Source organism: Carassius gibelio, chromosome B25, assembly GCF_023724105.1.
Source record: "Carassius gibelio isolate Cgi1373 ecotype wild population from Czech Republic chromosome B25, carGib1.2-hapl.c, whole genome shotgun sequence".
Taxonomy (NCBI): Eukaryota; Metazoa; Chordata; class Actinopteri; order Cypriniformes; family Cyprinidae; genus Carassius; species Carassius gibelio.
In genome coordinates this window covers 11,083,294-11,110,896 of record NC_068420.1, presented here as the reverse complement: position 1 = coordinate 11,110,896, position 27,603 = coordinate 11,083,294, and the positions used below count along the sequence as shown (strand labels likewise).

Genomic DNA, 27,603 nt, shown 5'->3' with positions numbered 1-27,603 from the left:
ATTAATTAGATTAATTAATTTGTAATCGACTGACAGCCCTAATTAAATTATTTAAATGTAATTGTTTTTGTTGATTGGTTCTTTTGGTTCATTTCAGACTGATCTTAGTTTTCCAAAACTGACTAGCAAAACATTTGTCATTTTAAGTGTTACAAATTATTCATTGGTAACACTTTACTATAAAGTCAATAATTCAATAACATTATTTAACACACTACATTTAACATACTTTTTAAATGTACTGTTGTTATATTATTATGATTTCTTTAATCTATAAATATACAAGTGTTAATCTTATAAGCTCATAATAATAAATTAATATATGGTAATACATACCTGTATTCTAAATTTAGGATTTACAAATATATACATAGTCATACATTAGTCTAGATTATAAAATGCTGTAAAAGTAATGGAAAATTGTACTTAATGCATTATATCCACAACTTTTTCATGAAAAAGCACATACAAAAAATCCCAAATTCACAGCATTAATCTTACATTTTCTTCCGTGACAAACAAAAGTAAAGTTTTGAGATGCACCATCATGCATCCAGATTGAAGTATTCTGCATCTGATGAAGCAGAAGATTTACTTTCGCTTCACAAAGACAGGTATTCATAAGGGATTACAGACACGGTTCAGGAGCTGGATTAGATCAGAGATCCAGAGTATCAGTGCCACATGAGCAGTTTACAGTCTCTCGGCTTCTGAAATACTAAAACAGCCAACTACAGGACAAATGAAGATTCCACAAAGAGACTCATTACAGTTTCTGTTATCATTTTAGCATCGAAGGAGATCTTAAAGATCATAAATGAAGTATAATGTCTCCTGGTGGACAGTGGCTGCTGTAAAGAAGAAAAGAGAAGTGGAGCCGTACCTGTCTGCGCACACCACAGCTTGGCGCATTCTCTTCAAACCTGGCCAGCAGCTGAGTTGCCATGGAGCGCACCTTATTTTCCTTCTGCTCCTCTCTCTCTCCTACAGAGGGTGCACTCTGATTGGACATCAGCTGGGGAAAGAAACAGACCAATTAGCACAGGCAAAAGCACTAAACTGTGGGTGTTTAGAAAGAAGACAGATAGGACAAGCTAACATACCTCCTCCAGATGACTGCTGGCCTTCTTCCTCTTTTTGTTGTCATTGTCTTCCAATTTTTTATCAACCTTGTGATACAGAAGTGGTAGTGTTTTACACTTTATTAAGTTTAGATGTTGGCTCAGTTTACATTAGTTAAGTGAACAGGACAAAAACGCTACCTTTGGGACTCTCTTTCGAGGCATAGCGTGATTTAGTGAGCTGTAAAGAGAGTTTGTGGTCTTTGATGGATATTCTTCATTATTTGCATCAATCTCTTTGGGTACACCTGCAAACATGATACAAAATTCTGGTTTAGTATCATACTCTGGTGTGTGCCAATGCAAATGATCAGGAAATGCTAAACCAGTTTCAGCAGGACAACGCTAAAATGTACCTCTGATATTACCAATTATAATATTAAAATAAATGGATGAGAGCGTGTGTGTGTGTCTATTTATATATACACACACACACACATATACACACATATACATACATACATACACACACACACACACACACATATATATACACATCTTATAATTGAACATTAATAATATAATAGTTATAATAGTTACAATATAGATAGTTATAATTTAATATAATTATATAAAAAAATTTATATAACAATAATAGTTAATAGTGGTAGAAAAAAATGGAATATAAAATACATCTGTAAAATATTAAAAATATAAAATAATCATTGACTTACATAAGAAACAGTTTTTAGTTTGAAAAATCTTAGCAGTATTAAGATTGCATGCACTAATAAAAAAACACTTTGTCAACAGGAAAATATTATGGTCTGGTCTACACATTAAATTATATTAATAAACACCCTGAACTATAAAAAAATTATGCCGCAGCTTAAGTGCTTTTAAAAGGTAATTTAACAATATAATTATTTTAATTTCTTGTAAGCTGGAGAACGCTCAAAGCAAGAAAACACGTGCGCAGCAGATGCACAAATGCCCACTATCAGCTATGACACACAGCCCCTCAATCTGCAAGCTACATCTGCATGCCAACATTTTTAACATGCCTTACCCTGAGTCATGCAGCAATATCCAGAACATTATATTCCTCAACATGACAGTTGCCTAATGCAGTGTTTAATCTATAGCAAATTAGTCTTATGACAAATTTTGAATTGGCTCAAATGATCAAAAACAAACTTTAAATGGTGGCACTGGAGATCTTCCCACACTTAATTTAGAATAAAGTATATTTGAGAAGAGTTTTGTTTTTAAATCCAGGCTTCATTTGAAGGCGCATAAGTACATTTATAACACATTTCAGACTTCAGAATTATACTAGACTTTCACACTTCATTTGGGTTATTATTGAGGTTCTACAGTATGGAAAGCTCTACCTGTGACTGATTGAGGTGAGTTGCGGAACATCTCGTAAAATTTAGAGAGGTAGAGCACCATAATGAGCTTGTCTGGCCCTCGTTCTGCATTCATTTCCTTTCCTGTGGTGACCGGCTGGATGCCAAACTCCCGCTCTGCCACGTCAAACGCCAACTGGTTGTTTTTTGCGCAGTCTGCCTCGTTCAGGGAGTCAAAATCTCTGGACAGATGAAAAAGAAACCAGAGAAGTGAGATACATAAGTAGATCAAATGAGAGAAAACAGGGAAAACAGCTTATCAGGTCTAAATCCCATTCCATTGCACTGAGAACCTGTGTTCTCGCAATCTGTATCTTTAGTGATGCATAATATTTGTCCAAAACCCTCTCACAGAATTGTGTGATGATTAGACAAGCTGATTTATGATGAATTGCATCTTGACACATTTTCTTTCACATCTACAAGGAATCGCAAGATTTATAATAGAAAATTTGAAAATTATGAAATAATGGGTGATGTAGATCATGATGTAACCTCTACATGTTTTTCTTCCTCTTTCTTTTGGTCACTAAGCTGCAGAGGAACGAAATTGAAATATCAAAGCTATTGTTCTTAATGCTGCGTTCCAGAAACCCAGTGTTTTTCCCAACCAGTGAAAGTGCACTGGAACGGCAGTCAAACCCGTGACTTCGTACTAGATCGATGTACTCAGAGTTCAGAGTTCTGACGTCACACAGCACACGAAACAACGATGGCAGCCCCTACCAATAATATTGCCTACGGTTGCGGTGTTTGTGCAAGAAGTGCACGTTGAAAAATCAATTTTAGGACAAATGTAACTTTGCAATATAAATAATCTTGCTACAATTCCTTTCGCTCAGGAAGTTTGGCGTGACTTGCCTGGAACGGTACAAAGTCGTGAGTCGTGGGTTGAAATCGTGACTTACGAGCTCAGAAACCTGTCTGGAACGCAGCATAAGTACAACTTGTTTTGATGGCTCAGGGAAGGAGGTACCGCCACATGTGTGAGATCAAAGAGCCTTTGTCAAACCGTATGAGGGTGTGATCATGGGACTGTACGATAGCCAGTTTGTGTGTTATGTCCTGCTCACATGAGGTCCGGCCGCTGGCGGTGAATGAGGGCACACAGAGCCAAGCCGCTCCTCCAGGAGGTCGTAAGGTCGGTCAGATCCACTCCCCTGTAGCCCTGAGTCTGCTTCTGACACCACTGCAGCAGCCGGCTGGGACGCACCTCTGACTCTGATGTTAATACACACCATCATTAGGAGCTTTACAGTGAACCATTTTTAAATTAGGAAACTTAATAAATCCAAGAATCCAATAGATATATATTTTATATTCAGAGACAGATCAGAATTATGACAAATTAGATGGCTCTTTATAATACCTGCCAGTGACATACACTACTGTTCAAAAGTTTGGGTCAGTAAGATTTACATAATATATACCTATTACAATTATCCCAATTTACATTGAATTATGTATTAATAATAAATATTATATTATTGTTCTTTTAAACTTTCAATTCATCAAAGAATCCTGAAAAAAGTAGGACAGTTTCCACAAAAATATTAGGCAGCACAACGGTTTTAAAAACATATAATTTACAATATTACAGTACAACAGATAACAGTTCATTTAAATTGTAATATTTCACTATATTATTGTTTATATATATATATATATATATATATATATATATATATATATATATATATATATATATATATATATATATATATATATATATATATATATATATATATATATATATATGTATGTGTGTCTATATATATATGTATGTGTGTCTATATATATATATATATATATATATATATATATATATATATATATATATATATATGGTCTAATTATTAAACAAAAAAGTTTGTTTACATAATGTGTGTACTGTGTATATTTATTATGTATAATTACACATACATGAATTACACATGTAAACAAAAACTTATTTTGGATGCTATAAATTGTGATTAATCATTTGAAAGCACTAATATATATATATATATATATATATATATATATATATATATATATACACATACACACACACACACACACACACACACACACACACATATATACACACACACACATACTAGGGGTGTAACTTAGAGACCTGCACCAACTAATATTAACATTAAAATGATTGACATGCGCAAGCTAGGCATAGTTTCTAATTAGAACACGTTTTTAAAGGGTTGCACAATGTGGCCAATCACAGACTCAGCAGTTGATTTCTGGAACGCAATGGCCAATAAGAGACGATTAAGTTAGCATCTACCCACTGCAGTGCTGAAATTGCATGCTCACGAATCCTCTCATCTTAACACACTAAGTGTAGACACTTAGTGAAAGATTCATTGTGCATATATGTATTGTGTTATAACATAGCTTTATGAGATCACGATTAACTGAGATGTCAGCTTTTAGTGATGATAAAAGAAGTGCTCTGCTAGCATTCTGCCATGCCAAACCATGCACGCAGCAAACCATGCTTGCTTTTCTGTTAAAATAACAGTGGTTTGTGAATGCTGATGCTTAGCCTAAATAACAAATATTTTATGCTGGAATGTTGTGGAGCTTAGGAGATGTTATAGAACCATTTCATGTAAATTGATTTGAATCTGAAAAAAAAACTATATAGATTACTTTAATGCTGGACTTTTGCGGACGGGAGGGGGATAAAAAATGAATGTTGCAGGTGGGAGCGGGACCAGATAAAATACATTTCTGCGGGAGCGGGCGGGCGCAGGACAGAATCTTGCGGGAGTGAGACTCTAGTGTAACAATTCACAAAATTCACAGTTCGGTTTGATACGACACAGTGGTGTCATGGTTCGGTACGTTGGTTACGTGACAATGTTGAAAATATTTCAGTTTTAAACCATGAAGGCGAGCCAATGGATATCGCAAAAGCAACGTGTAAACTTTGTGCAATCTCAGTCAATTCACTAAGCAGAAAGTGAAAGTAAAGACAGAATGATGGAGTAATGATGGAGCTTTCGGCATCTGATGACACATTCTCTCAGAGTCGAAATCGACTTGCATGTGCATATTTATTTGATAAAAAAATACAGAAAAAACTTATAATATTATAATATTGTCATTTAAAATAAAAGTTTATATTTTAATATACTTTAAAATATATTCTATTCATGTGATGCAAAGCTGAATTTTCAGAATCATTACTCCAGTCTTCAGTGTTACAAGGTCCTTTAGAAATCATTCTAATTGGCTGATTTATTATCAGTGTTGGAAACAGTTGTGCTGCTAAAAGTTTGGAGTCAGTAAATTTTTCTCTTTATTTTTAGTAAGTAATTAATACTTTTATTCAGCAAGGATGTGTTAAATGGATAAAAAGTGAAAGTAAAGGACTCATATTGTTAGGAAAATATTTTAATTTTAAATACATGCCGTTCTTTTTAACTTTTTAATCATAGAAGAATTCAAAAAAACATGTCTTACTGATACCAAACTTTTGAACGGCAGTGTCCTGTATATACAAATACACACACACACACACACAAACATGTACATATATACTGTATATGGTGTGAGTGATAAGATTCACTACAAGTCCACACAAGCTTTTGTTGACTCTTTTCGTCATGTAACATGAACTTTTGGATTGAGTAGAGGGTGTGGGAATTATTGTTCCTGTGAGACCACATCCAGGTGAGCCAATATAAAACAAATATGGATCTTATGGCATCACTACATCCCATTTCTAGAATGAGATTTTAAGAGTTGGTTGAGTGAAAATAATGACACTATTCCTAGATTGTAATTATAAAACAAGTTACATTTTCAATATGAAGTTTTTTAAAGAGCTTTTGTTTCAACAGTAGCACAATCAAGGGGAATCATTACCTGATATTGTTCTCTTTTTCCATCAATTTTAAGTGGAAATGCAGAAATAAGACAAAATTGCGAAAAAAGTTGTTGCAAACCAAATGCAGGCATTACTTGAATTTGCATTGATTCTTGTGGTCGCAGTCCCTGAAAGGACCGTTTCAACAAAAGATAATCAGACAGTCAAATTTGCTGCCATCTTGTAAGACACACAAATCTGAACGTACCTCGTCTGGAGATGTTTCCAGATCTGCGTGTGGGTCCACTGCGCTCCAGAGAACTCAAGTCCTGCTCACCGTTAATGTACAGATGCCGCACCTGAGACAGGAAGTTTAGCATTCAGAGGAGGAAGACGGATTAAAATAGATCTATATATGGGGATGAAGTGCGTGAGTCTCACCTGATGTGGTCGTACGCAGGTGGAGTTGAGGTTGGGGTAACGTGTGGCTGGGTCTATGGTGTACTGCTCAAAGTTTTTTGAGATGTTTTCTGCAGTCGTCTGAGGCAGTAGCCTGTAGAGGCTTTCCCTATGGTAAACAAACAGAGAGGACATTGGGTCCAGACAAACAAATTAAATTAAAAAACATGACCAAGTGTGTTCATTGGTTGAGGGAGTGTGTCGCACCTCTCCGACAGAAGATCAAGGGGCCCTTTGCCCTGAGCCCAACCCTTTATCATCCATGCTGTGTCAAAGGCAGCCAGAAACCCTCGAGCACATCCTGTACCCATGGGCCAGAAAGGCTGGAGACCAATGAGACCGAGAGAAAACATTGCATGTTTACAGGCTACTCTAAACAAAACACCGTACAGTCGAGTGGCATGTTGAAATAATCAGGAATATATACACTTAAAGTAAACTATCTTTTCCTCTGTTTAATTTCAGACGTACTGTGGGGACAAAAAGTGTCAAAAAATAAATAAAATAAAAAATTTAAATGTGTTTAAACCACAAAATAAATGGAAATTTTGGAATGTTCAAACTTACAAAAAAACAAACAAGTAAAAGTTAATTGAAAAATTAAATGAATAATTATGTGACATGCAGCTTAAGAGTTGCTGTTACTAATGCAAATGGGGGATAAAGATATCCTAACATTTATGTTAATGTTTTACTCTAATTATTATGGATTACATTCAATACATAATTCAGATATATGACAATACAATCAGATTTTTTTTGAATGTATTTTAATTCAATTAGAAAAACTAGCTATATATGGCATATGATGACACCTACCTCCAGCAGACTATCTCCAACCAGTGCCACCAGCAGCTGATGACCGCTCTTTTCCCTCACCAGCGCGGCGTTCTCTGAGGCGTACATGCAGGTAAAGTCAAACATAGCCACATCCGGCTGGCCGTAGTGGTTGATGGCATAATCCAAAGAAGGAAGCTGGTAGTTTGTGCCAAAATCTGCAGCCTCACGGGCATAAGAGAGCAAAGCCTCTTGGTTTACGTTGTTGCCCGCCAACAGCCGTTCAGTCTCAATATAGTCCTGGGAAAGGAAAAAACAGAGGAAACATACTTTTAAATTAAATATAATGAGATACACATATACATACACACACACACACACTCTATTTTATGGTTTTATTTTATTTGATGATATTTTTTTTTATACATTTAAAAAAAAATGCAATACATCTAAAAATACATTTTAGGACCACTGTGATAACAGATCAGTTGTAGGTGCACGTGCAGGATGTTGAGAATCACAAACAAACCTAGCAAGTAATGTCAAAACAATAGGGCAAATTTGAATCTAACAAATAGCTTAAAGTTAACTGGATTGCACAGGAGCAGCATCATCATCATCATCATCATCATCATTATTATTATGTTGGTGTGGTGAGCCAGGTTTTTACAGTCTCCACTGTGAGTAAACCCAACTTCTTGTCCAAGCTCTTGTTCTCTCCAGACTGGACTATTGTAATGCTCTCCTGGCGGGCCTTCCTGCATGTACTGTCAAGCCTCTGCAATTGATCCAGAATGCAGCAGCGAGGGTTGTCTTCAATGAGCCAAAAAAAAGCTCACATTACCCCCTCCTCATCAGGTTACACTGGCTACCAGTAGCCGCTCGCATCAAATTCAAGGTACTGATGCTTGCCTACAAGACGACCACTGGCACGGCACCAACATATCTAAACTCACTGGTTAAATCTTATGTGTCCTCCAGAAGTTTGCGCTCTGCAAGTGAACAACGCCTTGTGGACCTTTTCCTGGACTGTGCCCAGCTGGTGGAGTCTTTACTCATTTTCAAGAAACATCTTTTTCGCCAGCACTTAACCAACTAATACTAGCACTTTTCCTTCTTTTCTTGTCTTTAATTTAAATAACAAACAAAAAAAACCCTGGTTATGTGTTCTGTACTAGACTAACTGAGACTTACCATGGCAATTGTATGCTGTTGTTGTTCTCTTGTTGACCTGACCGCTTCTATTGTTCTCATTTGTAAGGCACTTTGGATAATTTTAAAATTATAAATAAAATTCGCTTTTGGTGTTCCTGTAGCTCAATTGGTAGAGCATTGCGCTATCAAGTACAAGGTTGGGGGTTTGATTCCCCGGGAACACATGATAGGTAAAAATTGATAGCCTGAATGCACTAAGTCGCTTTGGATAAAAGCGTCTGCTAATTGCATAAATGTAATTTTAATTTAATTTAATTCTAAATGATTAAATGTAAATGTAAATGTACTGGGGCCGCTGTCCAAGGGTGTGAGAGTTTAAAACTCCAAACACTTAAAAAGCTTCAATCACTCAGCTGCTGTGCTGTAATATCCTGTATCATACTCCATGTCTGACAGAGACGCCAACACAAAGCTTCCTGATAGAGTTTATATTCACATTAAACATGAAAAAATTCTAATGCATTCAGAGAGCAAAAGACTTTGTAATGTCTATCAAAGGATGACTAATATTCGCCGTAGGGCACACAAATGATTGTTTTTACATAATGGTGTGGACCATTGTTTGATACTGTTTAAAGATTAAGCTCATAATAAAAGACCAACTCCAATCCTAATCTTGCTGCTAAAAGAAGTCAAAAAATAAATAAATAATTAAAGCTAAACTAAAAATTAAAATGACACTAAATAGCATAACAAATACTACCACGATGTGTACATGCTCTACAAATGATTATACAAATCTATAAAATGATTTAATATTACTCATTTACTTACATTGATGATCACACCCTTGTCCAGCAAGCTCTGTTTCTTTGCAGTCATGACAAAGTAGTGCGTGTTGTCCTTGTAATAGACAATGTTTTCCAAATCAATGCCTGTACAAAAGATAAATGAGGCCCATTAGCGTGATTGTGCGACTGATTTGTAGCTGGTGTGGTGTGTACAGCGTGTTTGATGAGGGCATATTAAAAATGGATTACAATGCAGTTTTGCTCACTTTAAGGAGCGGAACCATTACACACTGATGCTAATGTGTCAGGATTTGTCATATGTAATTTGTATTTAAGAAATGTGTCATCATTTTTAAAGAACACCGCTTTTGTTCTGGTCATGCAGGAGCTTCACCACACCTGTCTCCTCCTTGAGCTCCAAGAAGAACTTCTGATTGAAGATGAAGGCCACTCCACTGATCTCCTCCACTTTGGCCTCAGCGGTCGTGTTGCGATTGACAAAGTTTGCAGTGATGGCGATAGCTAGTTTACCTCTGAACTCCTTTCTCTTGAAGCCTGGAGTAGAGAGTATTGCTCACATTTGCTCAAAGTTTAAATTTAAATATTTAAAATAAATAATTGTTTTACTGATATGACACAAGTTGCTTTAAAACAGTCAACAGTTCTTTGTTGTTGTTTTCTTTTAAATCAATAGATAAGGTATTTGCTAAGGCAGCATATATTTGCAAAAATAAAAGGGCAAGACCTTTCAGGTCAAGCTGACCGGTGCAAAAAACAAGTGTTTTCATAACAAGTTGCACAATTCTGTCTTTGCACCTTTCTGTGTGAAAAAAGCAACATAATATATTTTCTCTTCAGGGTAGCAGTTATACACCAAGTGTTTGTTTACTACCACTTTCCCACATAAAACAATTCATGTGTCAAGTCTGGGTGTAACTTAGCACAGCATGGTTCAAAGGTTTCTTGTTCTAACTTGGAGAGCCAATTTAAGTCTGATCTAGGATCTGCCTTTCTGCTCTATGTCTGCGACACTAACTGTGTCAGCAGGAAGCAATGAAAGGAGTCCCGCTCCACCCCTGCTGTAGTGAGCTAACCAACTTCCTGTTAAACACAAAAAGCTGACCCGTGTTCTCAAGGAATGGGAGACTGAATGTAGGACAGAGAGTTTTAGGAGTCACTGGGGCAATTTTCCTGACTGAGTGAGCATGTTAAAGCCTTTTAGCAGGTTTATTACGCTTGAGAGATCTCATAAGATGAAAAGATTCCAGTCTGAAAGTGTTAAATATGTGCCATTCACAAAGACATTTGCACAGTGTATTTTTTCCAAGATGTTAGTTTGGTCCACCATATGATGTCCGGCAAACAAAACCAAAAAAACATACCATACCAAACAACATCCCACCTAACATTACAAAAATTATGAATATACTTTTATATTATAATAATTTCAGGAGCAATCTTTAAATTAATGTGGAAACAACATACAAGTATTATTTTATTTATATATATATATATATATATATATATATATATATATATATGGTGTGGTTATTTGTATATTATATATATATATTGGTTCATTTCTCTTGGTTCATGTCAAATTAATTTTGATAAATAAGTCGCACCTGACTATAGGTTGCAGGACCAGCCAAACTATCGAAAGATGTGCGACTTATAGTCCGGAAAATACGGTAATGTCATATCCTTATCTGTAAAAGTCACAAATTCACGCAAGACCTTCAATTTTTGAATAAAGACTCTCCCTGACAGTCTGTGAAAGTTGAAGTCTTTACCGAAAGAGTGCCGGCGCGGCGGGTTGTACGTTAAACAGACTGAACACACAGAGGCGAGGGAGACAATATTCAGCGCAAAAAAAAAACAACTGCTGAAATACCTGTTGTTTAACATTTATATTTAGGTTTAAAAGTCAACATGCAGTGAGAGTAATTTATGAGAGTAGGAACTGTTAAGGGACAGCAGCGTGTAATTGTCTGAATATAAATATCAGATGCTTTTACAGGATAAAGAAATTACAGTAAGACTGGTTTTATTTGTCTGAATTATTTTTATTGTTTTCATTTTTGAGCTAGAGATTTAAACTATTCACTAAATAGCCTACAGTGATTAACAATTTATGTAAGGTTTAAAACCAATTTATTTTAACAGCCACTGCTGTTCTTTACTAACAGTATTGGTAATTACCAAAATAATTTTTTAGCTTTCTGTATTGGGCTAGACCTTCAATATGCGTAAGCTTTTTATTAACAGTAGTAAGCTATTTTTAATGCAATAATATATTTATTGCTGTTATCTGTGAAAGGCATAAAACAAAATTGTCAAGTTTTGTATAGTGTTTTATTATTATAATACACAATTAGTCAAAAAGAACATAAAAAATGCTAGCAAGCATGCAAGCGGTTATCAAAAGCAAATTGTTATGTGAATAAATACTACTTAGTTGTTTCAGTTTGTTATTTGTCCAAAAATTACAATAACATTCATAGAATATATTTTCTTTTTACTGATTGACAAAATATTTGTGTTTTGTCTTATGACAGGTGGTCTAATAAATTGTTTAGCACTGTATGTTTTCATAGCATTCAGTTGACATTTGTTTTAAGGACATTGGGCAGAAAATTTAGTCATTTTATTTCAATTAATCAGAAAAATTTAATCAGCCAACTAATCGATTATCAAAATAATCATTAGGTGCAGCCCTAAAAAGTGCCTCTCACAAAGTCCTCCTGTAGCGAATCCATGTGTTTTTAAGAAAAATATCCATAATTCAAATGTAATAAACTTTTCTCTCACTTAAGCTATCTGTCATACACGGAAGCCATTCCAGCAGATGACGTAGGACGTATGCGTCAAGTGCACGCCTCTGAGATATGCTAGTTTCACGAGTTTGTTTACAGGAGCAAAGGAAGCAAAGTTTGCTTGCTTTATCAAAGGAAAGCCAGTCTCCTCTTGGCTTACTGTATATCGAAATCCTCCAACTTTTTTCTTTACAAATCCCTGGTTTATACTTCTAATTTGTGACTGCCATTTAGTTTTGTTCTCTCTACGCATTCATCACTAATCACGCAACGCCGACGTCCTACGTCATCCACCAGAACGGCTTCTGCATACCAAAGTTACATGAAGTGAGAGAAAAGTGTTTATTATGCTTGAAATATGGATATTTTTCTTACAAAAACACATGGACACTCTACAAAAGGCCTTTTTTCACCCCCCAGAGCCATGTGAGGCACGTTTTACTATGGATGTGCACACTTTATTTGACGTCTTGTGGACTGTTCAACATAAACATCTGCCCACTGCATTGATAATGCTTGGAATAGCCAGGACAATTTTTTATAAAACTCCGATTGGATTCGTCTGAAAGAAGGAAGTCAGCTAGGATGCCTCAAGGGCAAGTAAAACACAGTCTAATTTAAATTTTGGGGTTTAACTAACCCTTTAAATATTTTTAACACCGTTAAACTGGAAAAATTAAGAGCATGCACTGACATATATATTAGTGCTGTCAAAATTATTCTAAGAAATATAATGATATATAGCAAATATACTGGGAATAAAACCCTTGAAATTGGCCATCATTCGCAAATATATTCTGCCTTAGCAAATACCTTTTCATTTACTGTAACCATCAGGTTCTGCCAGTTGAATTCCAGGAATATTTCAGGCAAGATTAATATTGATTCATTAGGATATGTTTGTTTAAAAGATATGATAATTTCATTGCAAACAGAGTTCCTTCATTTATGCGAGGATAAGATGCACACATAACACATTATTAACCTCAGATGATTTATGGAAACAGAAAAACGCCTACATTTCAAACCCAAGCCAGTTAGAAACTATGAAGGGTGAAATGGAAAATTTTATTTTTAGTTTTATATAAACAGCGTACATATTTGCTTACCATCAAGAGTGTTTCTCCTTCCATCTGCTCCAATGATCACATCAAACCCGTAGTCTGAGATGAGGTGATCGGCCGGCCGGACCTCCACCCTCCATCCAGGCCCTGGAATGCAGACACCTGGTCAAAGAGGCTCAGAGGAAAACAAAATAATTTGGCCTTTCTTTTGTTTACTGCAGCTTCAAAAGTACAGCCAACTCAGTGTGTGAAGCCACAAGGGAAAAAAAGCTTACTTGTATCTGGAAACACAACCTTCATGTTCCACCCATGTGTGACGCCTGTATAATTTGACATAAGGCCAAAGATGCTCTTTTGATCAGCAATGCATAGCAGGAGAGGCGCTATAGACCCTAATGACCCCTGACTTTATATATAGTACAGAACTGAGGGTTTATCATTTGCACAGTGCAGACTGGTGAGTGCCATTGACGTGGAGGGACGGCGCAAACCTTCTCGGTATCAGTCGTGTGTGTGCATCAAGGGTACATAGTGGGAAGGTGTCAGTTTTCATGATCTGGTTTAGCCCTGCTTTTGCTTCCATAAATTCATTAGGATCTTGAAGTAAGAAGTTACTGTACAACAATACCTGGGTAAACTGACATTCAACCAATGTTAGGCCCATTGTAGGTGTTAAAATGACACTTAAAGAGAAAACTATGAGCTTTGTTAAATAGGCTGCAAGAAAAAAAAGCCCAGAGCATAAACAGCAGATACATTTGAAAAACCGGTCTACAGCTTCTTTCGGTCTGTGATCTCATTCCTAAACACAATGTCCTGGGTGTCCGTGGGGATATGCGTGTAGGGCGACTTGCAAAAGGGTGTGTAAATCTGCCAAGAAATGACATAAGGTAATGATTACCCAACCCTTTCCAGACCACATGAGGTGTAAAGAAATCAGATGACAGGCTGTCTTGCACATATTTATAGTTATTTAATGGCTGTGTGGGATTATATGATGATGATGTCTGGGTGATCCACGCATCTCAAGTCTGTCAGGGTGTATTGTGGACAGTAAATGTGAGCTAAGAGACACTATGCTCAACATTGTCCTCAAAGCTAGATGTCATGATGATTGGTCGATTACCATCAGTGCCTTTGTCCTCAGGTGGCTCGAGAAGCTTGGCAAACTCCACGTTGACGTGCACCTCAACCCCAACAATGAGAGCAATCTTTAACAGCATGAGTTGCAGCTGACGAATACCTGAAAATAGAAGAAAGTCACCACTAGGAAAGGAAATCCATTCATACTGTTCATTTTGTCATGTACTATTACTAAGGATGTGATGGCGCTGGCACAAGGCCATTACAGTAATTCAGTAATGCAATATATCATGGTAATGAACATGCACAACATTTTTATCATGGACACCTTTAAAATACCACGATTTGACCATGTTGGCATTGCATGTGCACATATTCATTGTAAACAGCGCAGCCTGTTCATTATTAAAATAAAACATAGAATTAACAATACAGATAAAATGTAACAATCAATTTAAATAGTCTGTACCGTATAGCGTGTTCACCCCACTGTGGCACATTTTTGTTTATGTTTTTTTCCGTCAATGTTGGAAAGTACAAAGCCAAGTTAAAGGTGATATAGAATGCAAAATCCCTTTGATAAGGTGTTTGAACACAGTTGTGTGGCTACAGTGTGTGAAACAACCAGCCTATAATGGTAAAAATGATGAAATGATTTCACTAATTCCATTCAAAAAGTGAAACTTGTACATTATATTCATTCATTACACACAGACTGATATATTTCAAATGTTTTTTCTTTTAATTTTGATGATTATAACTGACAACTAAGGAACATCAACATTGTGCAGCATGAACTTAAATTATCAGGCAGCAGCCAGTATTTTTAAAGAGATAAGCATGGAAAAAGACATTTGCATAATCCCAGCTACTCTAAATGCTTTACATCTCATTTGGTTGGGTTGGACTGTTCCTATCTCAGGGAGCATAAAGAGGAACTTTATAAGACTTGAAATATGTTCAGTTTGCAGAGCATGAAAGAAAAAGAACATCAGTGTGTCTAAAAAAAATGTTTTCCATCAAGCTCGCACACAAATCCCTGCATGTGATTTGCAACATCTGATGAAACCATATCTTGTTTTCCTGTTATGGTATCGCTCGATGACTAGAAGGGATATCAGTGAAGAGTATCTGTAACTAAATTTTGGTTTCTGGTTAGTATGAAGACAGATTCGACCTACTGATGTGGTCTATAGATCCAGCACAGAACTTTCCATAGAACTTCTTGGCTCCAAGGTCCCTGAGGTCTTGGATGGTGTAAGGCCAAAGGTGCAGGACATTGTTCCTCGAGAAGGTGTCTCTTTTTTCAATCAACACCACCTTGGCACCAAGCAAAGCCAGCTCTATGGCAGTCCGAAAGCCACAGGGACCGCCACCAATGATAAGACACTGTGGAAACATTATTTAAAGGTGTAAATGACACTGTTGGGCATTTTTATGGAGATCCTTTTACAAATGGAAGCAAAGACTCACTCCAAACACATCTACTTCCAGACCAATCAAAAACAACTTGTGCATGCTCATTCTTCTGGCATATTCAAATGATATGATTTCAACTCCCCACTTGTCACTTAAAACCCAATCCAAGCAAGTTTAAACAAACCAGGACTGGGTGACGTCTCTACTTGTCTCTCTCAACAAAGCAGGGATTTTTGACTGTAGTTTCTAGGAAACATGACAAGTGTTATAGTATACTTGACCTAATATGGTGTACAAACTCACATAAACATCCATTAAAAGGCTGGTTCAAAAGTGGTCATAAAATGGCATAAACACTTTTATTACCTGTGATTAGATGGAAAGAGAACAAAATTAATTGCTGAACTAACCTGGTGGCGTTTAGACAAAGACAATTTCAATTAAATGTCAGTTTGATCATTAGTTTGACCAATCATTTTCACATTAGAGGTGTTTGAATAAGGTGCATTTATAAAATAAACTCTTTAAGCTTAAATATGCAATTCATATGAAGATGAACGAAGGTATTACGGGTTTGGAATGACATGAGGGCGAGTAATTCATAACAGGATTTAAAATTTTGGGTGAACTATCCCTAATTTTTCCAATTCGACAAATTCAGGAATGTTACTGTATGTTTTCCTTTGAACATGAACAACTTTAGTTCTATGCAACTAACCAAACAGCAATCACAATTTCTGCCATCATTCTTTATCTTATTGTTTGACTTATGATCCCAACTTCCTGTAAGACGAGTCTGTGTGCGCTAGTCTCAGCTTCAGATACCACTGTAGGCTTCTGTGTCCTTACATTACTACTTTTGGAGACATTTAGAAAGGCATTTCTGTGCCAGAGCAATGCTGACCTGCTTTCAAAAGCCAAGCTTTAGGATTAATCTTACTGTCTTTCAAGAATGGAAGACCACCAGCATAGAACAATCTGAAAATAGGGCATGTCTGGGAAGCACAGTAATAACTCCGATTATTAACAACAAACTGGATTTAAGTTGCCTTTTTATTGTAAATTTTGCTCTCTGCATCCATTTAAAACCAAAAAAGTTTGGTGCCAATGATGCCATGATATTGTGACATCAAGACAAGACCAAAACATCATTGACAGATTTGCAGAGTGTGAACGACAAGTTGTATGATCCGTTGGATTTGTTTTTGGTATTTTTGTATATTTGTAACTTGAGAGCCCAAGTTCATTTATACATCAATTCAGAGTTTCCATTTTTAAGTGAACTATTCCTTTAATACTGTTGTTGTGAAATAAGTCAACAAATTTGTGCGAGATAAACCTTAAGCACACAATGCAAACCTATGCAAAGATACTACGACTTGCTCCACAACAAAAATAACAGCAATAATCACAGCATAGACGGAGTTAAAACACTAGAAATAAATAGCTAAAGCCCCAGAGATTAGCATGTAATCCTCTTAAACAGCCACTTAACTGCAAAACAAATATTCCTTAAGGTTTCTAATTATTTCAACACCTTATCGAGCTCAAATGAGGTCAGTAAGTCAGGCAAAACCACTATGCAAAATGCGCTAAGCACAATCTCAGCACGTCTGCTAAATCAGGTGACCCGAGATTGACTCTTCCATTGACTGCTCACAAACACAACAACACAGTGGTCTAGTTAATGCATAGCACATTTTGGCAGTAACCCTGAGCTTAGAGTTAAACGAAGATGACTTTTCCCCCCAAGCTAACACAATAATACCAGCCCAAACACTTGCTAGCATGCAGCCTCCACAAAAAGTAATCCCAGATTAGCATGGACTGCTCTCCAACATTGAGATCATGCCATTCTTGTGAGTTAAAGCAACATTACAGAATCACTCTGATAAGGAAAACTATTTCAGTGGCGTTTTTTTACAGTCAAACCATTGCTAATGCTAACATGATGATTCGGATCTCTTAAACGCAAGCTTTTTAGGCCATCTCTAGTGGTAAAATAAAATATTTTCTAAATGAGCTCTAGACAGACAAAAACCTTGACCTCCTAACCCTTTGACCCTTCGTTGGTCGACTGCAGTGGAAAAAAATGGCTAAAACAAAATTATGCTGATCCTCATTTCCTGTTTCCTTTTATAAATAGAAAGAACACAAGATGCAGTGTCAACACAGCCATCACAACAGCGATCTCAGCCACTTTTATCAGGAAAAAAGTGGTTTGACTAACAAATATGGATATGAAAATTAGTTGTTGGTGCCATTTAAATTCTCTTTACTTATGCAGCAAATAGTGACATTTTTAGCCAAAGAATCCCATAAATGTAAAACTAACAAGTTTTTCATCTTATACAACAAATTAATTATATCATCAGTTATAATCTCCAACTGAGCTTTCAAAGCACCTCTTTTTTAACCTGTTAAATGTCACCCCATCCCGTATACGGGACGCCTACGTTGACTATACTCTATTACAATCAAATCTAATCTAATCTTGACAAACTATATATCGTTGGAAAGGTCTAAGACTCCCAAATATATATTTTACCAATATCTTTTGTTAAACATTATGTAGCAAAAGTAATAGATGAATTTTTGACAAGAGTGCACCCTCAGAAATCTACATTACAAAAGGAGCTTTGACCTTTGTTTAAAAAATCACATTTTAGAAATCATCAGAAGCTATATATCACTTGAAAACATAAAATCTCAAAATTCATCCTTCAAAACCCATTTTAAAATCAGACATTGCATTACCATGTAAATGGTACATCAAAATCATGTTAAAAAATTTTTTCAGTCATGAATTATTAAAATTTAGGTTTGTATCATGCACATTCATGTCTATCTTCAAAAACGTGAGTGACAGTTAACAGGTTAAAGATTTATTTTGTTTCCTCTAAGTAGTGTGAGATTTTAAGTACATGTCTAGAGCTCTATAGACTTACTCTGGTGTCCGCGCAGGCTTTGCCCTTGCTGTACTCCTTGTGGCTTGCTCTCTTGTCCAGTTTCCCCCAGAGGGCTTTGACCTTCCAGTAGGTTACGGCAGCTTTCAGGCTGCTGTAGAAGCCTCTGTGGTCTGAGGGGTTCAGCTCCAGCTGCCTGCAGAGGACGCTGAAGGCCTGCAGGGTGCCTTTACAGGTAGTGGCCTGCATGAAGTTCTCAAACAGCTGGCCGGCCTGAGACGTACGCTCGTCCTCCGTCTCCCCCATCCTACCTATTTTAACTCACTCTTTCCCTCTGTGGACAGGGTGTTCAGTCAGGGGTTGGTTGGTGTTGGCATTCCTTTTCAAGACTGGGGAAAGAAAAGGAAGAGAGGGCTTTATTTCTTTTTACATGGGGACCAAAGTGCCATAAATTTTATGATTTGCAATCAACCATTCGTTTGTGGAAACAAAAAAATCCTATATATGGATATACAGTGTGATGAAATGACTAAAAATGGTAGGCAGTTCACATTGTGTAAATTCATTTATTGCTTTAGGACTCTGATTGCAGCCAGTCAAAGCTGCTTGTATATAAAGGTCAATTATAGCAATAAAACTGCTCTGTCCTTATAAGATTTAGGGATATACACATCTACAAAGTTTCATAAAAAGCAGGGGGATTTAAACTGGGAATTAATTGTGGAAATATAAATGATAAAAAACATTACATTAACCAAATTTGGTATAATGCCTAAAACTAAATACAATAAACAATAAATAGTACTAAAGGACAAAAAAAAAAAAAAATAGTAAAACAGGTACATAATACCAATACATAAAAGTAAACCAAACATTTTTGTAATTAAAAAAGAAAAATAAATTTTATATATGAAATGTGGTATCCTGTGCAATAATAATAAAATTAAATTAAAATAACAAAATAAAATAAAAATAAAAACAAAAAATAAAATACATGAATAAAATACTAGTCAACTGCTGGACAAAAAGTCAACCATCCGTACAAATACCTAATAGCAATGTACATGTCAGTCTGGACCAACAGACAATGCCTTGGTAAAAACATTGCATTCTGTCTTGAAGTACATCTGGTAAATTAAATGAAAATGCTCTAGATTTTTAGCTGAGTGACACAAAAACACTTGGCATGTGCTGTAAAATAGGCCAGAAGAGTCACTTTAACTCAGAGTCGAGTGCTTGATAGGATTAGTGCATGCAGAGGAAACGGGACAGAACAAAGGAATGTTTAATGAGAATCAGGACACCAAGATTGGTCCAGCTGTAGACAACCTGTGAGCCAGAAAATATTTCCATACACAAAGAGCTGCCAGCACATTCTTCAAAAATTTCTCAGAAGAGTACAAAAAAGGTTTGGAATAACAATATAATGCATTTTTCAATGTGTCCTTCAGATGAATGGGTTGAGGAAATCAATTCATCTTCCAGTTGCAAACCAAGAGTTGATTTGGGAGTGAAACCAGAGCACGGTGCCATGTGAATGATTTGAATGCGTGTCGGAGCAGGTCATCTGAACGAGCGAGCACTTGTGGAAAGCTTGAGCCCAATAGCAGTCCTGCATCTTTCTCTCCTGAGGGTCACTTGAGTCTCAGCAGCCTAATCAAATCTGGCAGCTGGCAAGACCTTCACATTTATCTGCAAGGGGGCATTAGCTGCCTCTCCTTTTTCATTTGTGCAGCCACGTCTACTGTTTATTACCATATTCCCTGCTCCTTTTCCATCGAAAACACACATACAAATATACCAAGACCCAAATTCCCTTGAATTCTCCAAGGACCAATGAGAGCAGTGAGTTTTTACATGTCACCAATGGTCAATGCAGCCAGTGCATTGTGGGAAAGTTCCCATTGCTAAATTTAACCATCCTAAAAAGGCACTAGGGGATATTTCTTGAACCAAGACGTGCCAGGAAAGTTGTCCTGGCAGAAAATCATAAGAAAAACAGGAAGACAGGCCTCATTTAGAAGCTACAAATGATATTGTGCCTCTAGAAACAACCAGTCAACAGATGGCACAACTGCAAGCAGTGGAATTCAAGTTAACACCCTTTACCATAGCCTTCAAAGATATTTTTCAACAGGATCATGTACATTTGCCCATCCTGTCTATCATTAATAGTCATTGAAGACTAGCACATGCTAATGTCACAGTGATTGCCAAGCAAATTGACTCCGACAGCTCAGACCTGCAGTCTTTCAGCATAAGGACTAGACAGATCTCTTTGCAGGAGCTTCAGCTTGGAGAAACCATCAAAGGGTTCAACTGTGTCCCAGTGGATTGACCAGAAAGCAGCAGCACTTCAAACTGGAATACCTAAGAGCTAACATTCCTACAACACTAATATTATTCATGGGACCTACAGGAGCACACAAACGGGAATTAGCCTACTATGTCCACCAAGGTTGCATTTATTTTATAAAAACACAAAAACAGTAATATTGTAAAATATGACTGCATTTCAAAATAGCTTTTCTACTTGACTATATATTAAAAGGTTGATTTATTTCTGTGATGGCAAAGCTGAATTTATCATCATCATAACTCCAGTCTTCAGTGTCACACGATCCTTCAGAAATCATTAAAATATGCTGATTTGCAAGAAACATTTATTATTCAGTGTCGAAAACAAACAGACATTTACGTTCGTATGGAAAGTACACCCCTACTGAGTCAATATGCATTTGTAGTTTACTGCCTGAAGTAAAAGACTACTACAGTACAGGCAAACAAAAGTAACTGGAGAGCATTGCTGCTGCCTTGGAGAGTTTGGTTACACTGGTTTAGGTGATGTTGGTAATTGTTAGCCAGCTGACCTAACAAACAAACATAAAGCGTTGCTGATTCCATCAACTGTAGAGTGAAGGAATATGGGACCGGGGAAAGCTTTTTTTTGGACACACAATAGATTTGGTATTTCCTTACAGGGACACTTATTCCCAATGCATTTTTCCAACAGAGTCAAAAGTGCATTAAAAAAATCTCTCTCTCTCTCTCTCTCTCTCTCTCTCTCTCTATATATATATTTGGGATGCACCGAAATGAAAATTCTTGGCCGAAACCGAAAAAGAGAAAACCAAGGCCGAAAACCGAAACCGAAACACCGAAAGAAATTATGCCAATTATTAGTACCATTGCATTTATTGCTATGACCGTGTACTAACTTTACTAAAATTAAGACATTGCAATTGCATAAATTAATATTAAAGTTTCAAAGATAATTACAATTACATAACTTATTTAAAAAAAAACATAAAAAAAACAATTACAAATGATGCAAATATTTATTAAGCACATTGCAACAATGCACAGTATAAAATAAAATTCAAACAAATAATTTATCCCACTCATGTGTATATTTAATAATAATGTACAGGCCTACTGGCCTGCAAAAAGGTTTTAAAATGAACTGTTCTCTCATAAAAACATTTATGTATTTAGGTGAAGTGCATTTGAAATTTTCTATGTAGGACTAGAAAGTGCATTACTTCTCCAGTTGGCAAGACTGTTATCACTTCTGGGGATGGGGACTTCAGACAGATAACCATCTAGCTGTTGAGCAGTTGAGCTTGTCATCTGCCTGACATTTGAGAAATATTTGAGAGAGTGTATTTAAATAGGGCCAGGGCATAAATAAACATTTTTATCAAATTAAAGCAGAAATCTAGCAGAAAATCTAGCATAAATATGGCTACAATCTGATATTATGTATGTATATATGTTTGTGTGTGTGTGTGTGTGTGTGTATAGTAGCCTAAGAACAAAATAGCCAACGTATTATTATTATTTGAGGCACTTTCTTGCAGAATTCCACTGAACATATCAGACAACGATGGTGCATGCCACTCATCTGGTGCAGAGATCAGTCTTTTTTTCTGCGCTCTGATCTGTCTCCTGCGCTTGGCGCTTCTCCGTCTCCACGCGGGTTCTCCGCATCCAGCGCGGCCTGGATCATTTCTCGTGCGCGCTGCCTTATTTCCGCATCCAAGTAATGGTCTTTATAACGCGGATCAAGCACATTCGCGATGAAGTGCAGAGGATCCGAAAATATCTCAGTGAGACGTGTGCTAACAGACTCTATAAGACTGTACTTTTCTTTGTTTTTACTTCGTGGTCCGTCTTAATCTCTTTGTTACTAGACGCTTTAGTGCTGCGAATAAAGGAATACGAAGAGAGAGAATGTTCTCACTGGTGTTAAGTGAATGTCGCGTGGAGCTCGTGGTCTGCGCTTTGCAGGTGCACATGCAGGTCGCGGTTTCTGTTTGCGTCATCACAACATTTCGGCCGTGTTGTTTCGGTGATAAAAGTCTATCGGCCGAAAACCGAAAAGGCCATTTTCGGCCGAAAATTTTCGGTGGCCGAAATTTCGGTGCATCCCTAATATATATATATATATAGTGCTGTCAATCGATTAAAAAAAATAACTAATTAATCGCACAATTTTTTAAAATTAATCGCGATTAATCGCAATTAAAAGACTGAAACTTTTTGGATATGTAAATGTAAAATGTAAATAATTAATGTAAACTCAAGACAAAGAAACTATTTAAATTCAAAATATGATTGTTTATTGGAATTTTTGTTTAACTTGTAACACAGATTTTCTCATGTAAACAACATACCTGCAATAAACCATCAATATCCTCCAAATTAACTGTTGGCTTGAAAGCCATATTTATTACAGAAATAAAAACACAGGCATGTAAGTACCATTTGAATTTCAAAACAATCAATGCCAATAAAAAACAAAAATGATTTCCATGTTGAATTCTAAGTGGACTGCAAAAAAATTCCAAAGTATAGTCATTGCCAGTGCTTTAAGTGGGCCAGTACGCACCGGTACTCAGTACCGCCACTTCCAAATATAGCTCTTGAGCGTACCGCCACCTCTCCGTGCGCCCAGAACGTGCTTGTAGCGTACCGGTACGCTCATTTGGACATCTGTTTTAATAGAGGTTTTAATCTTTTACCTGCACTGCCGATTTTCAGAGCGCCCTTCACAATGCAAGCTTCCTAATTCATCCCACCCAGAGCAGAAACTACATTACCCATTCACCCTTAAGTTATACAAGTGAATAGCGCATTTGTCGCTTTTCCCACTGTTAAGTGTCAACAACTCAACGTGGCCGGAGAAGGTGTGTGAAACTCGTTGTGAGTTATACTAAAGCAAAATCTTGAGTATTTATTGTCTGATAAACATTAAAAACTGTCTGCGGAGGTTGAGTCGTCCTGCAGCCCCCGCTGGCTGCTCATTGGCTGCAGCATCTTTTTTCTAAGTTCTAAAAAAATACCGTAGACGGCAAGGCACAAATTTAGATATTCATTTATCTAATTAATCTATAGCCTATGCACAAAGACAATATGATCTTTTTGTCCCCTTTTTGTTTTAAAGCTTGATGAAGAGAGAGAGCGCAAGTTGCTGCAGCTGCGAGGAGGACAGTGATGCACGCGTACAGGAGTGATTGACAGTTCGCGGCACTGTGTACAAAAAATACTCCGCTACACAATTATTTCGTTATTTTCGTTTAAGCTTATTAACGTTAGCGTTACAGAAAGGTCTGATTTACGCACTGTTACAGTCATTGTTTTTTTTTTTTAAACAATGACATTTGTTCATGATTTTAATGTTGCTGTTTCTCGTGGCAGACTGAAGAGTAATCCGGCAGAGTTTTATACTGAAAATTTCCGTCTAAAAGTCCTTCCTTGGTCTTAACCATATTTCTTTGCACGTTGAACACACACAGGCCACAACTGGAAATAAAAAAACTGCAACCGCGTTAATTGCGTTATTTTTTTTTAACGCGTTAAATATTTCAAATTAATCGAATGCATTAACGCGCTAATTTTGACAGCACTAATATATATATATATGTGTGTGTGTGTATATATATGCATGTATGTATATACAGTGTTGGGAAGGTTACTTTGGAAATGTAATAGGTTACAGATTACAAGTTACCCTGTTTAAAATGTAATAGTAGTGTAACTTTTTCAATTACTTAATTAAAGTAATGTAACTAATTACTTTTGAGTACTTTTTGATTACTTTTCTAAATTTGTGAACATTATAATAAATAAAAGCATATATATCAACTCAAATACAGTTATCTAATAAGCATGTGTCATATGCTGTTTAATAAACTCCTGAAACATTGGTGTTTTTTTTTTTTTTAAACTGCTGTCTCTTTATATATGATATGATGATAGTTTTCTCAAAATAAGTAAAATGCATGAAGTGACAGAGCAGTTCTAGAAATTATGTGTATGTGCTCGTGTACTCATATATTGAGACGGCAGAGGTTGAAAACACTGCGAGCTTCAGTAGGCCTATGTGTAGTAAATGAAACTGCATGTCTTTGCCATTAATTTACAGGAGGGGCAGACTGGGAAAAAAAATCAGAATGGAAAATTCAAACTCATACAAACAAATTCATGGACAATACTATTTTTTGTATGGACCTGACATAAAAAAGGTTTAAATCTTTAATATGGGGACATGTCAAATAATTAAAAGTTATCTCCTGAACGGCACCTTCACTTCCATTTTTCTCTTCAGTCTCATTATTTTGCCCCCTTATCCATCTTAATACTCAAGATTGAACAAAACTGTACTTAACAATACAATACTCTACAATACTACAATATATTTATAAAAAAATCCTAATACTGTACATGAGTCATGTTTTTCCCTTACAAAAATTTACCATGCTTTTATTAGCCTATATAAAAGTACAATAACCTTGTATGGTTTTTTGATTTGCAAATGGATTCGTATTTATTTTTAAATAAATAAATTTGTAAAATAATTTTAAATTTTTGGTTACCACAGTTAAACAATAGTAACCATTTTCACGGGATTTATAGTAAAATAATAAAATGTTAATTTTCGCAAGGGTTGTGTCAAAAAAGCATCTTTACAGATGAAACTGACCTGAAACCCTGAACAGTAGTTCTGCTTCTCTGTTCCAGCTGTGCGCTTCCACAGTCCACTCTTTTATCTCTCTTTCGCATTGATTACTTGGAGTCTGATCCAAACCGTTTGGCGGAGGCGCGGAGAGCGCGCGAGTCACGACTAACAGATTTATTAGAGATTTAATTATCAAATGGCGGATTCGCAAATGATCGCTTTAGTACATTCGGCAGGCAATTATACAATAATAATATTAAAATATTGGGACAAGTTGAGGAAGACTGAGGAAGCTAGGGAATTGTCCCGGTTCTCCCGGTGTCCAGTCCGCGCGTGATTTCAACTGACACGCAGAACGTGCAGGAGTCATATATTGCATTTTGGGGGCTTGATATTCACAGACACCAGTCCATGTCATGTTTTGATTCAAGTGTACTGACCTACTTTTGATTTAGTCATCCAAAATGTGGCATATTCCGTCCGCGTTAGGCATTCCATTTTTCTGACTGGATTCTACGAAGCAGACTGTGTTTCCGCATCCCGGAAATTATTAGGGCGTATGTCTTAGAATAGTCAGTGCAATTTGGGAAAGAAATCAGTTAAATCTGTATGTGGATGTGTGTAAATATTCAAATGTAATCCCCTTTGTAATCGTTAAAAAATTCATAAGTAACTGTAATTTAATTACTCATTTTTTCTTAGTAACTGTAACTAATTACAGTTACATTAATTTTGTAATTAAATTACGTAACGCCGTTACATGTAACTAGTTACTCCCCAACACTGTGTATATACACATATGTATATACACACACACACACACATATATATATATATATATATATATACACAGGAAACAGATGATTCTTCTGCACAATCTGACTTTGCTGCAGCCTGGAATTGAACTACTGGTTTCGTCTGGTCAGAGGAGAACTGACCCCCCAACTGAGCCTGGTTTCTCCCAAGGTTTTTTTCTCCATTCTGTCACCGATGGAGTTTCGGTTCCTTGCCGCTGTCGCCTCTGGCTTGCTTAGTTGGGGTCACTTCATCTACAGCGATATCATTGACTTGATTGCAAATAAAAACAAACACTATTTCAACTGAACAGAGATGACATAACTGAATTCAATGATGAACTGCCTTTAACTATCATTTTGCATTATTGAGACACTGTTTTCCAAATGAATGTTGTTCAGTGCTTTGACGCAATGTATTTTGTTTAAAGCACTATATAAATAAAGGTGATTGATTGATTTTTTCTATTTGTCAGAAATAAAGGTTCATAAAAATTGAGTGAAAAATTTGTGATTTTTCGCTCAGTATTTCCATGTGTAGGATATCTGAAATTGTATGAGGTCCAAGTCCTTCCTGTTTGTGCACTTTTTACTGCTTAGTGGTGGACAAAATATTCCAAAGCAGCCCTTCTGGATCATATAAATAGCAAAATGTTAACACTTTTTTTTTTTATGATTTCAAAATATAGGCCTAACTCTTAACTAAAATATAGCTCTTACCGAGTAATTATCATAACAAACCATCTAGATAGAAAAAAAAAGCAAAGAGGCAAAATCAGCTATTTTGGGATAATGGATCCTGAGAATCACTTATTCCAACCAATTCTGCAAAGCGGCAAAGTGGCAAAACTTATCATACTTTAGGGGAAGATTAGGTCAAACCAGTAATGAGTTCTCTAGAGTAATGCGTTTAGTAGATATTTGCTCGAGTGACAGGGAACTGGGAAACACCCATGAGTAACCAGGAATCCCTAAAGTCAAAATCAACGGCAGGCCGAATATTCCCACTAGATCTATAACTGCTATATACTGTATGTTGTATTGACTTTCTCATTATCACTACTTTATATCTCACAATTACTGTACAATTT

The 27,603-nt window shown here is 36.3% G+C and overlaps 1 protein-coding gene across 8 annotated transcripts in view; it reads right to left on the bottom strand.

The window, feature by feature from the left end:
- mical2b (microtubule associated monooxygenase, calponin and LIM domain containing 2b) overlaps positions 1-27,603 on the bottom strand; it is a 59,709-nt gene that overhangs the window by 27,468 nt on the left and 4,638 nt on the right. For all 8 annotated transcript variants that reach the window (XM_052597575.1, XM_052597574.1, XM_052597577.1 and 5 more), the window contains exons 2-16: positions 18,800-19,146; positions 15,614-15,821; positions 14,476-14,592; positions 13,395-13,496; positions 9,869-10,024; positions 9,513-9,613; positions 7,566-7,823; positions 6,954-7,069; positions 6,729-6,855; positions 6,556-6,646; positions 3,547-3,694; positions 2,456-2,655; positions 1,263-1,369; positions 1,104-1,169; positions 884-1,015 (exon numbers count right to left, since the gene is read on the bottom strand). In XM_052597575.1, the coding sequence (XP_052453535.1) occupies positions 884-1,015; positions 1,104-1,169; positions 1,263-1,369; positions 2,456-2,655; positions 3,547-3,694; positions 6,556-6,646; positions 6,729-6,855; positions 6,954-7,069; positions 7,566-7,823; positions 9,513-9,613; positions 9,869-10,024; positions 13,395-13,496; positions 14,476-14,592; positions 15,614-15,821; positions 18,800-19,063 (2,193 nt within the window). In that variant the 5' untranslated portion in view covers positions 19,064-19,146. The remainder of the gene's footprint in view (positions 1-883; positions 1,016-1,103; positions 1,170-1,262; positions 1,370-2,455; positions 2,656-3,546; positions 3,695-6,555; positions 6,647-6,728; positions 6,856-6,953; positions 7,070-7,565; positions 7,824-9,512; positions 9,614-9,868; positions 10,025-13,394; positions 13,497-14,475; positions 14,593-15,613; positions 15,822-18,799; positions 19,147-27,603) is intronic.